General features: G+C 40.7%; 1 protein-coding gene across 1 annotated transcript; it reads left to right on the top strand.

Annotated features, from left to right (window-relative positions):
- The first annotated feature begins 955 nt into the window (after window positions 1–955).
- LOC134659465 (basic proline-rich protein-like) lies at window positions 956–21,025 on the top strand. Its single transcript, XM_063515107.1, has 9 exons — window positions 956–1,140; window positions 3,635–3,932; window positions 4,626–4,779; window positions 8,650–8,799; window positions 12,571–12,666; window positions 14,903–15,013; window positions 19,115–19,339; window positions 19,968–20,050; window positions 21,020–21,025. The coding sequence occupies exons 1-9, from the start codon at window positions 956–958 to the stop codon at window positions 21,023–21,025; spliced, it is 1,308 nt and encodes a 435-aa protein (XP_063371177.1).
- The last annotated feature ends 784 nt before the right edge of the window (window positions 21,026–21,809 follow it).

Raw genomic sequence — 21,809 nt, 5'->3', positions numbered from 1 at the left:
CGGTTCCACGTCCATTATAGGGTCCATTACTATATGTGTTAAAATGCCAGTGCGCGCATATGCGACAAAAAAATAGCAGCGATTTTAAAATTGTGCTTTGTCACATTTTTCCGCGATTGCTCGCGACGCGATTGTCGCAAAGTGAAATGCAGCATATGGAGTTGTATGGCCCCGCGCGCACTGTGATAATAAAATCGCACCCCGGACCGGACCTCAGTCGGCATTTCGCTCTCCAAGCGTCAACATGTTGGAACCTGCTTATCCAATGGAGTCACAAGATGAGACGCTAGGCTAGATGTTGACCATTTAATGATGGAGATCACGTTTGTGGTATAAATACTCAAAGTCATACAGCGATCGCATATTGAAGACACGTTTCACGACAAGCGACTGGTACGAAATCCATGTTGAGAATGAACAAATCGTCGACTTTTTCATCGCAGTGCGCGCAATGAATTTTCTGCGATATATTACAACGCGATTCTAAAATCGAGTCGCAAAAATTAAAATCGTGGTGCGCGCTTGGCCTTAGAAAGAGAATAGTCGTGGAATGTATTGGGCCCCATATATTCTCTTTCCGAACAGAGGGGCTACCGCGAAAACCAAAATTCGCAAATTGCGGGAATCTTTCTCTTTTACTCCAATGAAGGCGTAATTAGAGTGACAGAGAAAAATGCCCGCAATTTGCGAACTTCGATTTTCGCGGTTATAGCCACTAACCAATGCGATTTGAGAATCGATAATCGTTAACGAATACCGCATCGTTATATACCGTTATTGCATCCATCTCTACGCAAGCCGTAGCCGTCTGTCTGCCCCGCCATATTGTCCGCCATCTTGGATAGGGCGAAGTTATTGTTGTACCGCGAGTGCGAATTATACGATAAATCGCCGAAAATAAATGTATTCGGCATGAGGACATGTGTTTAGTGAATATCTAACGTCAACAGTCATAATGGAGGAGGAATATGTTGACGCGCAGGACTCTGGAATGAACGAAGCGGTGAATCGTGGTAGTGATGGCAACGATAATATTGGTGATGGCTCGAAGGATTTCGGTGATATGAGCTATGATGATGGTTACGAAGATGACGACGGAGGCAATGGATTCCGTGGCGGCCGCGGGCGTGGCAATTTCAGGTGAATATTTGGTTTTTTACTACACTTGTACGGTTGCATTTGGCGCGTTTTTCCCTAACTGTTCTCCGACCAACTCCCGGACGCTATAGCATGTACTTACTAGTATATTTTCATGCATATGGAGATATTAATTACAGTAGAATGATACTCGTATGTTAATTGCGCTGGCTAAATACATTTATAAGCTTATTTATCAGTGTGTTGATAAGTAGTTTGAAAAAATATTTCGGTTGAAAATATAGTATAAAACAACCTCAAAATTTAGTGTGATGAGAATGTTGCATTGTTCCTTGTTTTCAATAACTGCCATTGATTATAACATGTAAATTTAAATTACCATGCCAAAGCTTAGAGACAAACTAAATATTTATGTTTATATTTTATATGCCTGAATTCATTGAATCAATGTCTACCCAAGCTGAATTTTAATAATAATAAGCTTAATAAATAGCCAAAGCAGTAAATAGTATCTACTCAAGTTCAGAGATTTACTAGATGCATAATTATTTCTCTAAATGTGAGCAAACCCTGATGATGAAGGCCTAAGCAGTTAGCCAGTATGGTAATACTATTATAAATAATAGTATTACCATACAGAAAGGAAACTTCCCACAAAACCGAAGTTTGACAGCGTTTCTGGGTCGAATCTTGCTGTCCTTTCTAATATATGGCTAATTAGGGTTGTCAAAATTCAAGTAATGATTTTATCTGTGGTTGTGCACGCAAAGGGACGTCAAGTTGTGCCAACCCTAATAATTGCTCGAGCAATGCTGAGCCGAACGGAGCCAAGTTTGCCCAAAGCGAGGAGTTTTGCACTCCTGCTAGGGATTGATCTGGCTCAAGTATGGCTGCCCGGGTAGTAGCGGTGAGCTGTCATATGCCCTGCATATTTTTAGTCATAATGTCAAACATATCTGACTAATCTATTATAAGATAGATATTTGGCTTAATATGCTATGAACATAAACATATTTACATGAGCCTCTTATAGTTGTAGCGTCAAATCCTAGTATGGGGGAATTTATTTGTGTGAAAAGCATATTGTGTGCGCTATCTATGTATTTAAGTATTAATCTATCTATTATACAAGTATAGTAGTTAGTATTTTTATGCTTACTACTATATTTAAGTGTCCTACTTTGATCTATTCCCTTGCCTACTTCAAATTATCTCTGTTTATAAATGCAATCAGATAGCAATGCAATTAATTTCTTATCTAGTATGCAAACCTTGAGTATGAGTGTGTAAAGTTAAGTCAATATGGTGAGCGAACAAGTATTTACTGAGTTAACTTGAAACATCTGTTTAAATAAATGCTGTGTAGGCATACTTAGCATTCTCATTGCAATGTGTTTGACCTTAGCATAGCTCATTTAGCTATTAGCTATGCTAGCTATGTGATAAACAACTTGTCTAGACAAGCCTATTAATTATCTTGGTACAAAATACCTTAGGTTTCAAAATTACCTTAACATGCTCTCATTCTCTTAACAATAAAGTTGCATCAAGATCATTTTGAACACCTAGCCCGCTTAGCAACTTCTGCTGATGACTGTAGTGGTTATAATCATACATTATTATGGTAACTTATCTATTATGGTATGGTGATCTGATGGAGACAGGTGACCATAGGAATGATAAAATAATGCAACCTAATTGTGTTTGGGTTTGTTAGTATTGACTCGAGTATTAGTAGCCTGTTGAATGGAAAGTACAGTCAGCGTTAAAAGCTTGTATCAAAAATGAAATATATTTAGAATATGAAAGTTCAGAATGATAATTTTGTAACTATTTTTGTGCAGTTTAACGTTTTTATGCAGGCAGATTTTTGAACAGAGTCTATTAACAAATATGTATCATATAAGGTTGGTCTGAAGAGATCACTCTAGCAGGCGTGGCTCACTCCGCGATTTCGCCGCTTTGCTACAGGTAGCTAAAAGTACATCCGTTCCACCCCAATTTTGGGGAAAGCCATAAGCCGCGCGTGGCGCTGTCGCCACCTAGCGGCCATATCTGTGCTGATCGTAACAGACGCGTTTTGTTAGAGAATGAGTCTTCTGTACCTAGTACTATTATTTATTCTGTGACTCTAGTTCGCTTGATAAGACTACTTGTTGTACCTATAATCATAGAGAAATATAGTAAGACAAGAGTGCTCACTCCATACATCAGTTCAGACTATTAATTTCAGTGTCTACATCTAGCATCGAGTAGCGGAACTATCAGTACTGCTACTTGACAATAGATGTAGCACCGACCGGAAAGTCTTATCTCAACAGCATAAGACTTTCCGGTCGGTGCTACATCTATTGTCAAGTAGCAGTACTGATAGTTCCGCTACTCGATGCTAGATGCTAATAGTCTTTTTGGCACTAAAACTGATGTATGGAGTGAGCACTCTATGTACTTTTTTCTCTATGCTCTAACAGAATATATTTTCTATTAATTTCTTTACTCGTTTTTACAAGTGTTAATCGTAATTTGGTGAGTACAGAGGGCGAGGCCGCGGGCCGCCTCCGGCCTGGATGAACGGCCCGCCGCCCATGCGGTTCCGCGGGCGCGGCTACGGGCCCGGCGGGCCGCCGATGCGAGGCCGCGGCTTCTTCCGCGGTCGGCCTCGCTTCAACAACAACTACGACAGCAACTGGGGGCCTATGCCGCCGCCCATGATGGGCGGCCCGTTCGGCCCCCCGCCGCACGGCATGATGGGTCCGGGGCCGATGGGGCCGCCTCCAAACATGATGGGGCAGCCGCCGTTTGGGCCTCCGCCGAATATGCCGCCGCCCAATATGGTGAGTACTAACAGCCAAGCTCCCAAATTATTAGTAAAACTAGCGACCCGCCCCGGCTTCGCACGGGTCAACAAATTATACATTAACCTTCCTCTTGAATCACTCTATCTATAAAAAAACCGCATTCAAATCCGTTGCGTAGTTTTAAAGATCTAAGCATACATAGGGACAGACAGACGGCGGGAAGCGACTTTGTTTTATACTATGTAGTGATATACTACGTAAGTGCTTTTTCCAAAATTCATCATCATCTTCCTCGCGGTTTCCCGGCATTTTGCCACGGCTCATGGGAGCCTGGGGTCCGCTTGGCAACTAATCCCAGTAATTGGCGTGGGCACTAGTTTTTACGAAAGCGACTGCCATCTGACCTTCCAACCCAGAGGGTAAACTAGGCCCCAAGGCTCGGAACCGGTTTTTTCTTCATACAAAAAATACCGGTATTATTACGTTCTTTTTCGTTCTTTGGTTTATTATTTCATTTTTAATGGGACAATCTAATAATACGAAGTTATAACCTAAATACATGATTCAGTCCTACGTAAAGAGCATAAAATAATGAAAAATATTGGGCTATTTTGGGTTTTACAAAAAAATCGGTTCCGAGCCCTGCTAGGCCCGTATTGGGATTAGTCCAGTTTCCTCACGATGTGGCCTTTTCCAGAATTATTCTAATAGTTTTTCTATTACCAACAGCCGGCACCAGAACTCTGGGTAGAGACAAAGTCCGAAGAAGGCAAGTCATACTACTACCACGCGCGCACGCGCGAGACAACCTGGACCAGGCCGCAGGAGTCCCCGACTTGCAAGGTCATCACACAAGCCGAGATGGAAGCCATGGCTGCCGCAGGTCAGTTACTCAATGAAGTCATAGAGAAATAAGTAAGACAAGAGTGCTCACTCCATACATCAGTTCAGACTATTAATTTCAGTATCTACATCTAGCATCGAGTAGCGGAACTATCAGTACTGCTATTTGACAATAGATGTAGCACCGACCGGAAAGTCTTATCTCAACAGCATAAGACTTTCCGGTCGGTGCTACATCTATTGTCAAGTAGCAGTACTGATAGTTCCGCTACTCGATGCTAGATGCTAATAGTCTTTTTGGTACTAAAACTGATGTATGGAGTGAGCACTCTATGTATTTTTTTCTCTATGATGAAGTGAAGATTTTCTCCTAGTAAAATATATACTACTAGTTTTTGCCCGCAGCTTCGCACGCGCAGGAGAGTTTTATTAATTGGACCCCCATTTCACCCCTTTAGGGGATGAATTTTGAAAAATCCTTCCTTAGTGGACCCCTAGACCTTATAAGGAACCTACTTGCCAGATTTGGACTTTCTAGTCCCAGCGATTTGGGCTGTGCGTTGATTTAAGTCAGTCAGTCAGGTCTTTCACGTTTATATATATAGATTAGAAGCTAGTACATATGTGACGTTATCTATGAAAAGGGACCTTATTGTCGATGGCGCTTACGCCATTATTAACGATGCTCCGATATAAATACAATGTCGTGCGGCGTAAGCGCCATCGAGAATAAGGTCCCTTTTCATAGATAATGCCCCATATTAGCAAAGAGAATAGAGTGAATAGAGAGTTACTGTCATTCATGGTAAATCATGTAGCCCTAGTACATTTACTGCCATCTTTTGGCAAAAGATTAAAACTGTTAGAAAGCCAATGACTTTGACCCTTATTCTTTCACTGATATGTGTTAATTTGTTAAATATTGAAATTAACGCCATCTACACGAGACTAGGCCAAAGGTGTGGTGCAATCATGAATCTAGTATTAAACTGGATTGGGCATGAGTGGTGGGGATAACTGACAGAACGGGATAGTCTTATCTGGGGGCACGGTAGTGCCCCCGCCAAGACGAGCAAAGCGAAGCGCAAGGGCACTACTACCTTTTCTCGAAGCGCTTCGTCGTTTTTTTGAACCCTCATAACTTGGGTTTGGATTATACCAGATAAACAAAATTCTCGGGATATGATGTCAATAGTGGACTTATTAAACATAAAAAATTTCAATTGCATAGCTCTTATACTTAAGATTTTATTCATAACTAAAAAACCCCGATTTCGTCACTGACTCACTCACTCACTGTTGATCATCAAAACCTCTAGGGTACTTCCTGAAGTCCTAGGAAGCTGAAATTTGGTATGTAAGATAATATTAGTACACAAACAACAAAAAAATTCAAAAACTTGAAATTTTTTGTCCCTAAGGGGGGGAAAAGGGGGGTGGAATTTTGTATGGGAAATCAATAACCGCTGAACCGATTTAGTTGAAATTTGGTATGTAGATAGTTTTTGTAATGGGGAATGGCATAGAATAGTTTTCAACCCCAAAATCACCCCGTAAGGGTGAAAAGGGGGTGGAAAAGGGCGTTAGGGGAAAAAGAGGGTTGAAGGTTGTATGGGGAATCAGTAAAAAGCAGATTGTATAAAAGATGCCCCGAGGTACGTATTTCAGGATTTTTAATAGTAGGTCCTTAAATGACACGCGCAACCCTTTAAATTAGGGGATGGAAGCAACTTACAAAAAGAAGTGAAATCCCACCAAAAACATTTTCATGTAAAATGTTGCCAAGACGAAACCATAAGGCTCGCACTGACAAAAAGTTATCAGATCTCTTGTAGAGCCAAACTTCTAACTCTACGAGTACAAGCCCTAACTTCACAAACTCTACACCTTAGTCAAAATATGTGGCTTGGCCGTTTCGATACTCCAAGAACTATTGTATTATAAAAAATAATGAATAGTGAATACATTTTTCACCTTACGTCCATGTGACAGTAGCGAAACGGTCAAGCCACATATTTTGACTAAGGTGTAGAGTTTGTGAAGTTAGGGCTTGTACTCGTAGAGTTAGAAGTTTGGCTCTACAAGAGATCTGATAACTTTTTGTCAGTGCGAGCCTTATGGTTTCGTCTTGGCAACATTTTACATGAAAATGTTTTTGGTGGGATGTATCTTTCAGTAGGAGTAGCAGCGAAAGCGCTATTATTGTTTGTCCTTGTCACAGTCTCACTTTTTTTTTATTCCCCACCGTAAATTAGATGCATGATTGCTCGAATTGATTTGTTGCCCACCATAACAAATAAATTCGACCAATCATAGCGTCGCATTGCGTATGTTTTGTCCCTCACGGAGGCACGCGTATACCACTTCTATAGGATGCTACCTTCTATGGGTGCAATCTTTTCGAACGATAGCGCCATAACCAAGATGGCGGTTACTGGGGTTACCATCATTTACCATGACAGTAACTCTATAAAATCTATTCTCTTTGACCTTAGGTAACTTTTCTCGGTCCAGTTGGTTCTATCTATCTATCTATTAAGCCCTTTTGTTCTGAGCAGGTATGTTGCGAACATCCGCATCCGCAACCGCGGAACTTCCGCATTATTTTCAACATCCGCATCCGCATAAAATCGATGCGGAGCTTATGCGGATGTGGATGTCGAACAAGTCGGTACAGAAACGTGTTAGCGGCGGCGTAAGTGCTAGGTCATTTCGTCATTACCTATAACGAAATCGTCTAGATTCAGAAAAGTCGGCGAAGTTACTGTTTATTAAATATAACGCACCTATATTCTTGCTCAAATACTAAACATTATGTTTTTTTGTAATAAAAAAATACTAAAAATGTAATATTTGACGTTTTCTAAGTACCTAATATTGACATCCGCATCCGCGGATGTGAGCCTTTAAATATCCGCATCCGCGGATGTCAAAAAATCTGCATCCGCAACATCCCTGGTTCTGAGTTAGAGTATGTCTCTAAGCTCAGTGTGCCGCTTGGCAAAGGCACTGACAATCCAACCTCTAGACTGAGCTTAGGCCAATTCTTTCATGAAACCGATGCTGCCAAAAATACGGGGGTGCGGGGGGACGAGGTGAGCGAATCCCGTGCCGTGATTGGTCCGTTCAAAGACACGGACCAATCACGGCACTGGATTGACTCGAAGATGGAGTAACGCTACCGTATGTGTGGCAGAGGGGGTAGCTCGACTATGCTATGTCTAGAGGTTGGATTGTCTGTGGGCAAAGGCCTCCTCTAGCTCTTTCCATTGGGGTCTGTCGTGGGCCACTCTTCTCCAGTTCGGGCCCGCTGTGAGTTTGAGTTCATCCTCCCATCAAGTTCGAGGTTTCTTCTGACTCCGTGTGCAACCTCTTGGGTACCAATCCAGGGTCCAGTCGGTTAGTTATTAAGAGCCAACAGGAGCTAAGATTTAAATATTTTAGGTAAATATACCCGTCTCGCTAACGGAAGCGGCTCCTAAAACTAGTGCGATAAGGACAAGGCGAAAAATCCTGCGTAAAAATATCAAAAATCGAGGTTTCGTACTCGACTGTTTCCTCCTCCAAAACTTAACCAATCGTAACCAAATTTGGAAATCTAAATGATTATGACATTATCTGTGTCGGACCGTTTTGCTTTTTTGACTAATTGATGTCAGTTTTGAATAGCACGCCTCTCATTGCGGCATAGTCAATTAGGCCATTTTGGCCATTTTTGAAGGGCTCTAGCGCCTTAAAAAACAAAAATATCAAAAAAAGCAAAACGGTCCGACACAGATATTGACAATATTAATCTGTGTTGAAAAAACCATTGCTCTAGCTTCAAAACCCACGGAGGAAACAATCGAGTACGTTTGTATGGAGAAATGACCACTCCTGTTGGCTCTTAACAATGTACGTTTGTTGTCAGGTCAAATGCCCCCCGGCGGCTTGGCCAACCCCGCCGGCATGGGCATGAGCGGCCCGATGGCCGGCATGGGCGGCATGCCGCCCGGCATGATGCAGCCGCCCGGCGCGCTGCCGCCCTTCATGACGCAGCCGCCGCCCTGGCTTAAAGATGGTAACTAAGATAAGATAAGATAAAATTTATTTCATTGAAAAATATAACTCATAGTGTAAGGCCTGAGTGGACGCTCGCTCGGCGACGCGTGCGGCGTGGCTGTGGGCTCACTTGTGATGTGAGCAGCGTGCACTAAGGCCGCTCCTAAACTCGCCGTCATTAGAACTTGCGAACTATGTAAACAAACAATGTAACTTTGTTTTGTGACTGTTTCTCCTTGAATTTTCACACTACCCCATCAAACACAATTCAAACTATACACATATACACTATTGAAACGGTCCGTTCCGTAAAATACATAAATATATAACTGCATCTTGGATATTTAATTAAAAGTTTAAAATGGTTTCATAAGTTAGGTTATTAGGACCTGATGGAATGACGTTTTTGTTTCTTTTTAATTCTACAATTGTCTATTATGGGTAGTGTTGTGACTAAAGTTTGTGATATAAACCCACTACACACTACCCAACTCACGCTCTGTACCTACCGCCGCGGTTGTAAAATACATCAATACATTATTCTGATCGTGATTAAACAAATTAAAAATAAGTAACTACTTGTTTTTTTAATTTTGGTATTTTATTATTCGATATGGTTTGACATTAGTAAAGTAGTAAGTAAGAGTCTTGCCCATCACTAGTAAATTCATCATTCAGAGACAATTTCAATATGGCGGTTTGTTTACATAGTTCGCAAGCTCTAATGACGGCGAGTTTATTCGTGCGGCCACTCAGACCTTACACATACACATACCACTTGGTTTCTATATTGTATGAGTTTGGTACAGTCAGCACCAGAAGTTGCTAAGCGGGCGAGGTGTTCAAAATGACCTTGATCCGCTCTAATTCTTTTAATAATAAAGTCGCGTCAAGATCATTTTGGACACCTCGCCCGCTTAGCAACTATTGCTGCTGACTGGACAGGAAAAAAATCGCCTAATATTCATTTCCTAATATCTATTACTTTTCAAACTAACATTTATTCAACACATTAACCTAACGTAAAATCTTTTTATTGAAAAACACTTGAAAAATAAGTCACGGTAAATATTTAACTACACGATTATTTACATTATTTTGCTTTCATAAGTAATAGAACTTACTCATTTTTAAAAAGCGTTTTCAACGACATGATGGCTTATCTTCTTTCTAATCCTAAAAAAAGAACTATAGAGTTAGACCAAGACAAGTCTGCAACGATTTTGATAGCACACGCAGTGCAAGTGTTATTTATACGGTTGTAATACAAGTGGAAGTCCCTTTTTGACAGCTTTTGTTAGAAAGGGACTTCCACTTGTATTACAAGTTACAAGCTTTGTCGTCATAATATTGCACTGTCATCCGATTTACATATATGTATGCAAAATTTAACCTCACTGTAAAATGTTTCTGTACAAGTACAGTCAACTGCAATAATATGTTAATCTTCGAAGGCCGCAATAATATCTAGAATAAGAATAAAGAATAAGAATAAGAAACCATTTATTGCAACACAAACAGCATACAGGTTACAAAACATAAAGGGCTTGAAAAAAATAAGAATAATTGTGCGGCAAAAGGAACGGGCTCAGCATACGCTGCGTCAGTCATTTCATTACAAATTGCCTGCGCAGCGCTGATTTTCAGTCCGTCCCCTTCACTGAACCACATTGTCATTTATGCGGGTTAAAAATTTTCTAAACAAAAAACAACTACAAAGATAACATATCTGACACGATCTTATTTGTAGAGCCATAAGAGCGTGTCACATATTTTTGCGGCCTTCGAAGAGTAACATATTATTGCAGGCGACTGTACATTCATACCTTTACACTCGCGTTATCAGTTCGATTAGTTGCATGAAATCGGCACCAATAAAGTTGCTACAAACTAGGATTATTAATTACTTTTTCGATCGTAAAATGAACTAAGCGCTGGTTGCCTAGCGGTAAGAGCGTGCGACTTTCAATCCGGAGGTCGCGGGTTCAAACCCCGGCTCGTACCAATCAGTTTTTCGGAACTTATGTACGAAATATCATTTGATATTTACCAGTCGCTTTTCGGTGAAAAACATCGTGAGGAAACCGGACTAATCCCAGTAAGGCCTAGTTTCCCCTCTGGGTTGGAAGGTCAGATGGCAGTCGCTTTCGTAAAAACTAGAGCCTACGTCAATTCTTGGGATTAGTCAAGCGGACCCCAGGCTCCCATGAGCCGTGGCATATGCCGGGATAACGCGAGGAAGATGATGAAGACCGGTTGACGACTCACACAGACAATCCAACCTCTAGACATAGCATAGTCGCGCTACCCCCTCTGTCACACATACGGTAGCGTTACTCCATCTTCGAGTCGATCCCGTGCCGTGATTGGTCCGTGTCTTTGAACGGACCAATCACGGCACGGGATTCGCTGATCTCGTCCCCCCGCACCCCCGTATTTTTGGCAGCACCGGTTTCATGAAAAAATTGGCCTAAGCTCAGTCTAGAGGTTGGATTGTCAGTGACGACTCATGACGTCACGGGTAATCACGGTTCATATCCCGATCGATATAATAATAATTTGAGCCTATATACGTCCCACTGCTGGGCACAGGCCTCCTCTCATGCGCGAGAGGGCTCGGGCTATAGTCCCCACGCTAGCCCAATGCCGATTGGGGACTTCACATACACCTTTGAATCTCTTCGCAGACGTATGCAGGTTTCCTCACGATGTTTTCCTTCACCGAAAAGCTAGTGGTAAACATCAAATGATATTTCGTACATAAGTTCCGAAAAACTCATTGGTACGAGCCAGGATTTGAACCCTGATTGAAAGTCGGACGTCATATCCACTCGGCCACCACCGCTTTTTAAGATCGATATAAGTCTAGTGAAACTAATCGTGAATCAACTGTTTGTAGTTTCTCCCCGACACTGGTGCAGTTGGGTTAATCAACTTTTTCTTGTCACACGTTGCTATGGTTACGGTCTCCCGAGTCACTTAAAATTCTAGGTTTTTTCATATTTAAATGAACCAAACTTGCATTTTATGGTAGTTATAAGAGCTTTCCATAATGGGACATCTACTGAGCATGTTAGTAGAACATGGTACAGCAGTTCTAACAATCTATGCTACTATTGTCTCCTCGCTGATGGGACAGAATAACAACAAGAAATATTTGATTGACCCTGTTAAAGTGTAAGGTCTGAGTGGACGCTCGCTCGGCGACGCGTGCGGCGTGGCTGTGGGCTCACTTGTGATGTGAGCAGCGTGCACTAAGGCCGCTCCTATACGTGCGCATTTGTTTAACATGCACGCCGCACGCCCCGCCCCGCTGCACGCACAACAAGAGCCTCCACTCAGGCCACAGACAATACATCCTCTAGACTGAGCATAGTAACGCCACTTATACGTTTTACTCCATCTTCGAGTCAATCCCGTGCCGTGATTGGTCCGTGTCTTTGAACGGACCAATCATGGCACGGGATTCGCTCACCTCGTCCCCCGCACCCCCTTATTTTTGGCAGCATCGGTTTCATTAAATAATTGCCATAAACTCTGTCTAGAGGATTCCTAGTCTATGACTCAGGCCTTACACAAAGGCTAACAAGGGTGTGTTGTAAATGTATTAAACACGGGTCACTCACGTATTTTAAGTCGAAAAACGCTCGACATGTTTCACTTCGTACCGAGAGGTGTCATCAGGAGCTTGCGTTTACGGTGACGGACCGAGACGGCCGCTTTTTAATATATTTACTATGTCTTTGTCTCACGAAAGTTTTGTTATTAAAAAAGGGTGTGTTGTTCACAGGAGGTAAACCGGAAAACAAGCCAGAGGCGCGCAGCCCCAGCGAAAACGACGACTCACCGCCTGGCGAGCGCTCGCCCGCGCTACAGCCTCCAAACGGTAACTATCCATGCTTCACCATCATCCTCGCGTTGTCCCGGCATTTTGCCACGGCTCATGGTAGCCTGGGGTCCGCTTGGCAACTAATCCCAGGAATTGGCGTGGGCACTAGTCTTTACGAAAGCGACTGCCATCTGACCTTCCAACCCAGAGGGTAAACTAGGCCCGTATTGGGATTAGTCCGGTTTCCTCACGATGTTTTCCTTCACCGAAAAGCCACTGGTAAATATCAAATGATATTTCGTACATAAGTTCCGAAAAACTCATTGGTACGAGCCGGGGTTTGAACCCGCGACCTCCGGATTGCAAGTCGCACGCTCTTACCGCTAGGCCACCAGCGCTTTTTTTTTAACTATCTATAACTATCCATGCTTGTACAGTATAAACACAGTACACTAAGAACAGTAGTGAATCTAAGGCCGCTCGGCAAGTTATTTACCTACTCTTGCGTTGGCGCTTAGGGTTGTCACTTTTATTTTTAGATAAATATTATTTGCGTATTATGAGTAGCACTAGGTTTCTATTTATATAATATAATGAAATGTTTTCTCAATTCATAAATCAGGTATAAATTAAGGCCGGTAAGAGCAGGTAAATGCGAGCGTACTCGAATGCGCGCGATCTCAGTCGCGGTACGGCCCACACTGCCGCCACCGTATTCCCCCGTATATTATGCTAATGTGTGCGTGGCAGCGCGTGCGTACACGGCGCCCGGCGCGCACGCACACATTCAAGCCGGCAGCGGCACATTTCTATGAAGATTCACTACTGTTCTTGTACTGTGGTATAAATCAGGGATGTTACGGAGCTCCGTTTCCGTTTCTGTTAAGTCGGAACTTCCGTTTGGTATTACACGTCCGTTTCTGTTCCGGTTCCGTTACTTTTGAAACGGAAGTTATATCGGATGTCAATGATTAGCGCGGCAGCGGGACATGAGCGGTGTACATCAACAACAAACAGGTTTATACCAGTCATTCGCTCATAGCCCCGTTTGCCACGTGTTGCACTAATTAGATGTTCTGGTTTATCCGTGTTTTTGAATTTAAAGTACCTATTCGTATGTGTTGTGTTGTGTAATGTATACCTACTGATAGTACTGACTCAGGCTCCGGTTCTGGTTCCGGTTCCGATTCCGTTTCTGGTTCCGATAAACTAAATTTAAAACATCTGGTTCCGCTTTTGGTTCCGATAAAACCACATCCGTTACATCCCTGGTATAAATAATAGTACATTATTGTCGAGGCTCGGTAGTAGCTACTTGCTGGCTTCGAGGATTCGTTTTTAAACGGACGACCTTGGGAGTCCGTTTAATTGAATCCGAAGCCAGCAAGTAGCCTTCCAGCCGAGTCATATATAGTGCTTTTCTCAAAAATGGTGTAAGAAATAGTAATATTTTACACAGCAACGTACTAATTTTCACAGAAAAAAGTAAAACCATTAAAAAGATTTGCTTTGCCGCCTTTAAAAAAAAAGTGTATTTTTCTGCTGAAAACACGCCAACCCATTTGAGACACGTAAATAGCCGCGGTACCAACATTATAATAATAAGTACTGATCATCTGTTTGGCTGTTTAATGGGCCTTCATTTGATATGGCCATTTCAACTTTTAAAAAGTTTGGAACTCGACAAATAATGGAATTTGTATGCAACATTGCAGTCCCGAAATCGAGACTGCAATGTTTTTAACTTTTTAATTTTTTGACTGACCATAAACCACGCACTTCGCGACCTATTTTGTAACCGGCAACGTCAACTTTGCCGTCCATTTTTGAGAAAAGTATATTTAAGTACCTACATTAGTAGTTTATAGGGTTCCGTACCCAAAGGGTAAAAACGGGACCCTATTACTAAGACTCCGCTGTCCGTCCGTCCGTCTGTCACCAGGCTGTATCTCACGAACCGTGATAGCTAGACAGTTGAAATTTTCACAGATGATGTATTTCTGTTGCCGCTATAACAACAAATACTAAAAACAGAATAAAATAAAGATTTAAGTGGGGCTCCCATACAACAAACGTGATTTTTGACCGAAGTTAAGCAACGTCGGGCGGGGTCAGTACTCGGATGGGTGACCGTTTTTTTGCTTGTCTTGCTCTATTTTTTGTTGATGATGCGGAACCCTCCGTGCGCGAGTCCGACTCGCACTTGGCCGGTTTTTTTGTAAATTATACAAAGAAACGATACCTTCAAGTTATATGATATAAAATTATCGCTAAATGATTTTTTCATTCCTAGGTAATATGAACTTCCCGCCTGCGGGCGCTCCGGGCGCGTTCCCGACGGGCGCCGGAGCGCCGCCGCAGGGCTTCGCGCCCGCGCAGGGCTTCCCCAACAACCCCCCCCCAGGTACTACAACTATAGTTCGTTTTTTAGGGTTCCGTAGCCAAATGGCAAAAAACGGAACCCTTATAGATTCGTCACGTCTGTCTGTCTGTCTGTCTGTCCGTCTGTCTGTCCGTCTGTCTGTCCGTCCGTATGTCACAGCCACTTTTCTCCGAAACTATAAGAACTATACTGTTGAAACTTGGTAAGTAGATGTATTCTGTAAACCGCATTAAGATTTTCACACAAAAATAGAAAAAAAACAATAAATTTTTGGGGTTCCCCATACTTCGAACTGAAACTCAAAAATTTTTTTTTCATCAAACCCATACGTGTGGGGTATCTATGGATAGGTCTTCAAAAATGATATTGAGGTTCCTAATATCATTTTTTTCTAAACTGAATAGTTTGCGCGAGAGACACTTCCAAAGTGGTAAAATGTGTGTCCCCCCCCCCGTAACTTCTAAAATAAGAGAATGATAAAACTAAAAAAAATATATGATGTACATTACCATGTAAACTTCCACCGAAAATTGGTTTGAACGAGATCTAGTAAGTAGTTTTTTTTTATACGTCATAAATCGCCTAAATACGGAACCCTTCATGGGCGAGTCCGACTCGCACTTGGCCGCTTTTTTTAGCATTAGAAAGAACTTGAAAGAAGGTAAGCGATTTTGACATGACTTTTAATTGAAAAACACTTTTTAAAAATCAATAACTATTACTTATGAAAGCAGAAGACTATAAAAGATCGTATTAGATTCATAATTGTTAAGCCGGGTTCACATTTGTCTGTCGTGTTGTGTTGTGATGCATCAGAACGGTATCGGTTTCATACACCGTCACAACACACGGCATCAGAGAAATGTGAACGCAACTATATTAAATATTAAACTGATACCGTTCTGATGCATCACAACACAACACGACAGACAAATGTGAACCCGGCTTTACATATTTACCGTAACTTATTTTTAAAATGTGTTTTTCAATTAAAAGACACTTCAAGATTGTTTACCTTATTTCTAATGCAAAAAAAAACGAAGTATAATGCTAAAAAAAAACCGAACTATACAATGTACTGTACACTCGGGTCACACAGTTACAACTCGGAACATCGTAAGCGCTATGTAGATATAGGGTATTTTCCTGCATTTAAAATAAATTATTTCACACCATGCGTGAAATAAAACACCAGATAATTATTAGAAAAACATACATAAAGCTGGTCAACCAAATCTTGTCAGTAAAAAATGGCGCGAAATTCAAATTTTCTATGGGACGATATCCCTTCGCGTCTACATTTTTCAAATTTGCCGCCTTTTTCTACTGTCAAGATCTGGTTGACCAAGTATAGTAGTTATTTTTAAACACAAGTCTTATTTAATAAATCGGATAGAAATATAAAAAGTAGCTGTATACATTCCATATTTAGCCAATCGTTTTGACAGTTCTAAAAAAGAAACTGATTTGACTAGTAGGAAAATACACTATTGTATTTGCGGCACTTCATACCAGGGGCCCGTTTTCTCAAAAGATTGTAACTTGTAATACAAGTGAGTCGCTATGCCAGCAAGTATGTCCATTACATAGACTAGGAATCCTCTAGACGGAGTTTAGAACAATTATTTCATGAAACCGATGCTGCCAAAAATACGGGGGTGCGGGGGACGAGGCGAGCGAGTCCCGTGCCGTGATTGGTCCGTTCAAAGACACGGACCAATCACGGCACGGGATTCTGACAGTTTGACTCGAAGATGGAGTAAAACTACCGTATATAAACTCCGAGTCGTAATTAGATTCCAAAAAAAGTAAAACAATGTTGCCACTTTTTACTAGCGCGGCTCGTATTTATGTAAAAATAAGTAAATAAAAGTACTTTTTATTTCATAAAATAAGCATGCATATAGTCCGTCAACCAAATCTTGTCAGTAGCAATGTAAAGCAAACTAAAGTAGGGCAACACTCAAAGAGCAGTATTGCGCTAAGAAAAGCAGCAATGTACATCGAACCAACAGTTTTTTTTTCCGCTGAGCGCGCCCTGCGTACGTCAATTCAAATTGTCACTCGCGGTTTATTGAAAAAAATTGAAACATGGACGGACAATTTAAAAGCGATGTTAAAACAATGTTAATCAAAATGATGAACAAATTTGAAGATATCAAAAACAACTCCCTAACGTAGTGCTTATAATTATTCTCTTTGTTCCCTATCTATATCTTCTAAGTTTACTAAAATAAAATCATATCAAAATGCAGATAATTAGATAGTGCATATATTTGTTATTTACAATATAATATGCCACTTGTTAATGTAAATTAGTGTACTGTTCTGGATGAATATGACATACCTGTGTATTTTTTCTGATTGGTATATATTGTACAATATACATATTAAAAATAAAACAACTGATATTTGGGTGTTTATTTAATTTAAAGGTAAATAAGATAAGGGTCGCTTTTCGACTTGGTTGCGTTGTACACGTACATAAACCACCATAGGTAAGTATTATCTGAAAAGATACTACCTACTACAAACGCCTTATATTGGGCAAGATTTAATCCTGCAACAAACATGTATGGATTAGGTAGATATTGCGAAAGAACGGCGATATAATCAAGGCTCTTAATACTGTTTAAAAGGTTTACCTTTGTAAATACTCACAACTGATTGCTGAAAATATTAGACATGTGGGCCTATGGACGGTTTCCAGGACACAATTTATGGTCTTGTTGGATAGATTTAGGCATACGTTTTAATTTTATTTATGCCTTTTAACCCTAAAACAAAAAAACTGAACATAATCTTAAAAGTTCGAAAGAGTTCTTCCAATACTTGTCATAACCTCAATTTTTAGTAATGTTTACCATCAACGAGCATGATTGTACATTGTAGGCCCCTTAGCTTTGCTTATTCTTATTTAATGTATTGGTATTTAATGGTGACAGCAGAAATATCTCTTGAAACAGAAACGATTCAGAATGAAAACCAAATGAAAACAAATAAGGTGACGGCTATCATTCACGATCCACATTCCATAGATAAAACACAGATGACACGCGTTTTGGAATTATTTGAACACAGTGTTGCTAACCCGCGATTTTTCAAATTTGCCGCCTTTTACTACTGACAAGATTTGGTTGACGGACTTTATTTACAAAACTTAACTACTAATCTTAAATTAAAAAGATTTTTTGAGTTAAGGAGTCTATCTAGGTAGTCATATAGAATTAATTATACAGTACTATTACAGTTTTATTAGGGTTCCGTAGCCAAATGGCAAAAAACGGAACCCTTATAGATTCGTCATGTCTGTCTGTCCGTCTGTCCGTCTGTCCGTCCGTATGTCACAGCCACTTTTCTCCGAAACTATAAGAACTATACTGTTGAAACTTGGTAAGTAGATGTATTCTGTGAACCGCATTAAGATTTTCACACAAAAATAGAAAAAAAACAATAAATTTTTGGGGTTCCCCATACTTCGAACTGAAACTCAAAAAATTTTTTTCATCAAACCCATACGTGTGGGGTATCTATGGATAGGTCTTCAAAAATGATATTGAGGTTTCTAATATCATTTTTTTCTAAACTGAATAGTTTGCGCGAGAGACACTTCCAAAGTGGTAAAATGTGTGTCCCCCCCCCTGTAACTTCTAAAATAAGAGAATGATAAAACTAAAAAAAATATATGATGTACATTACCATGTAAACTTCCACCGAAAATTGGTTTGAACGAGATCTAGTAAGTAGTTTTTTTTTATACGTCATAAATCGCCTAAATACGGAACCCTTCATGGGCGAGTCCGACTCGCACTTGGCCGCTTTTATATTGTTACAAGATAGGGATTCGATTGTTCTCTTATTTTAAGCATGTGTTTCTTTATAATGATCTAGCTAAAATGTAAATCGTAGGAGTTGAATTACCAATAAATAAATTATCTTAGCGTGTATATTTATAAAAAGGAATTTACTATTTTACAATCAAATTATTGCAGTGGCAACATTCTCTTACTTTTTTTGGAAGCTAATTACGACTCGGAGTATAGTGGTAGAGGGGGTAGCGTTACTATGCTCAGTCTAGAGGATGTCTTGTCTGTGGTCCATATGAATTTTTAATTCGTATAGGATTCAACAATCCACCCGGCTTCGCTGGCGTGCCTGGAGTCCCCGGCGTGGCGGGAGGTCCGGGTCCGGTGCCGGGGGGTCCGGGTCCGGGGGGTCCGGTCCCGGGGGGTCCGGGTCCGGGGGGTCCGGGCGGCCTGACGGGCGCGTGGGGCGGCTGGGGCGGCTGGCCGCCGCCGCTCGTCGCGCAACCGCCGCCCTTGGCTAACGCTAACGTGCCTAATGCCGGTTAGTATCATCATCATCATAACTGAGCTTTGCTCTTGTCGGTGGAGTAATTGCCAATAATTTATTTCTTGTGCCAGTCTTTTAATCACTACATAGTTATAAACAAAGTCGCTTTTCGCTGTCTGTCTGTTTGTATGTATGGTTAGATCTTTAAAACTACGCAACGGATTTTGATGCGGTTTTTTTTTAATAGATAGAGTGATTCAAGAGGAAGGTTTATGTATAATTTATTAACCCGTGCGAAGCCGGGGCTGGTCGCTAGTATATAATAAAAATTGGTTATAAAATGGTTTAATTGTAATTTAATTTATTTTATTATTTGAATTGTTTTGATTATTTTTATATTGTTTTATTTTACTTTAACCGATGAATATTATATTAATGAATTGTAATTGACTAATTATAAGTATTAATTTTTGACATGTAAAGTTTGCAATTTTATGATTAAAGGAATATGAATATAACCTCCTGAGTCCCCCTAGTCATTATTGCATTTTTGAATTTGGAACCTTCTTATATTCCATTTTAATTCAAAATTCCATTTGGATTAAATCCTTTATAAAGGCCTCTGGGACTCAGGAGGATAAATGTGAGTTAATGTGTGCTAAAACGTTTTATTTGTACGTAGGGGCAGCGACCGCCGTGACCGGGGCTGCGGAGCCGTTAGAACAGCCACCACCAGTGCTGCCAACACCAAAGAAAGAGGAGACGGTAAAGCTTTGGATTCCCCCGAAAACGGTGCCGTGATATTACGGCCGCTATATAGCGTTGACTGACGTCACTAGAACGTTGTCTATGTAAACAAGATGGCGCGGTTTCCTAGACGGCGTTACGTTACGTTGATTGTCAACGTAACGTAAGATGACGGCCGTCATGACCTTGTCGATAGTTTCGTGAACGTTTTATTAGATAGCGGTGACGCCATTTTGAATAAATGACACGAGATTTGAATAAATGATTCCGTACTACGATTATTTTCCTCTTCTGATGATATTTCATCCTCCAAGTAAATTATAGATGATCAAGCAAATCTTGTCAGTAGGAAATGGCGCGAAATTCAAATTTTCTATGGGACGTTATCCTATCGCATCTACATTTTTCAAATTTGGCGCTTTGACCTTGGTGGATGACGGTGTGTTATGACGCCGTGGTACTTTCCACATGTCGCCATTGCCGTCATATGACGGCACCGTTTTCGGAGGAATCCAAAGCTTAACAACTCTACTCCTCCTTCTCTTTTCCTCATGACTTGGAATCTCGTGATAATATTTGGGGCATTATCTATGAAAAGGGACCTTATTGTCGATGGCACTTACACCGCACAGCGTCGCGCGGCATTATTATTTATATCGGTGCATCGTTAATAATGGCGTAAACGCCATCGACAATTAGATCCTTTTCATAGATAACGTCACATTTTATCGCGCGGGTTCGTACGTGGTGTAATGGTTGGCCATCGCTATCTAACGCCACAAGTGTGATGGCCACCTTTGCACTCGATACAGCTCGCGGAAATCTTTTTGAATATTTTATTTGTTGGTTATTGATTAATTTAGATGCTTGTAAGTTATTTTTTTTAAGGATTGTACTATCATTCGATTGATTACATCTTTAATAAATAACGCGCGATTCTAGCAGATTATTTATGACATTAGAATCGATTAATAATGGCCTTTGCAGATTTAATCGAGAATCGTAAAAAAATCGTTTCTGGTTTGTATTGTTACAACCCTACAATCACTTTTTACATGTGTCATTCTACACTCCCCTTTTAAAATAGACTATAATTTCTCAAGTGCAATATGTATCGCAGGCAAATGTAGTATAACTGGATCAGGCATGAGGGGTGGGGGGAATGACCGAACGGGATAGTCTTATGTATTTTTCAGAAGGAGTAGCAGCGAAAGCGCTATTATTGTTTGTCCTTGTCACAGTCTCACAGTTTTTTTATTCCCCACCATAAATTAGTATGGATTATGGTGGGCAACAAATAAATTCGACCAATCATAGTGTCGCATTGCGTATGTTTTGTCTCTCGCGCGGGCCATTTTATTTAAAGTTGTCCCCTACACTTTTTTCTTTCAATTTGTGAATTTCTACTCACAATCAAAGCTGTTTCTATTCTAATAGGAGAAAAAAAGTGTCCCAAGGTTTTATTCCCATTCCGTTACTATTTTTCATAGACTTTGTATGGCGGTCACGAAATGGAAAGATCGAAAAATGTATGGTAATTCTGGGACCCTTTTTAGGGTTCCGTACCCAAAGGGTAAAAACGGGACCCTATTACTAAAAAAAAAATTCAAAAAAAAAAATTCAAAAAAAAAATCAAAATTATTTATTTTTAACACACGTTTACAAATATAGGTGCTGAATCCTCCTTTTAAGTTAAAAACTTGTGTTAGGAGGTATTCGCACTTTCATACAGACTAAGACTCCGCCCGTCCGTCCGTCCGTCCGTCTGTCACCAGGC

Source organism: Cydia amplana, chromosome 25 (genome assembly GCF_948474715.1).
Source record: "Cydia amplana chromosome 25, ilCydAmpl1.1, whole genome shotgun sequence".
NCBI lineage: Eukaryota > Metazoa > Arthropoda > Insecta > Lepidoptera > Tortricidae > Cydia > Cydia amplana.
This window is presented reverse-complemented; position numbering and strand designations above follow the sequence as displayed.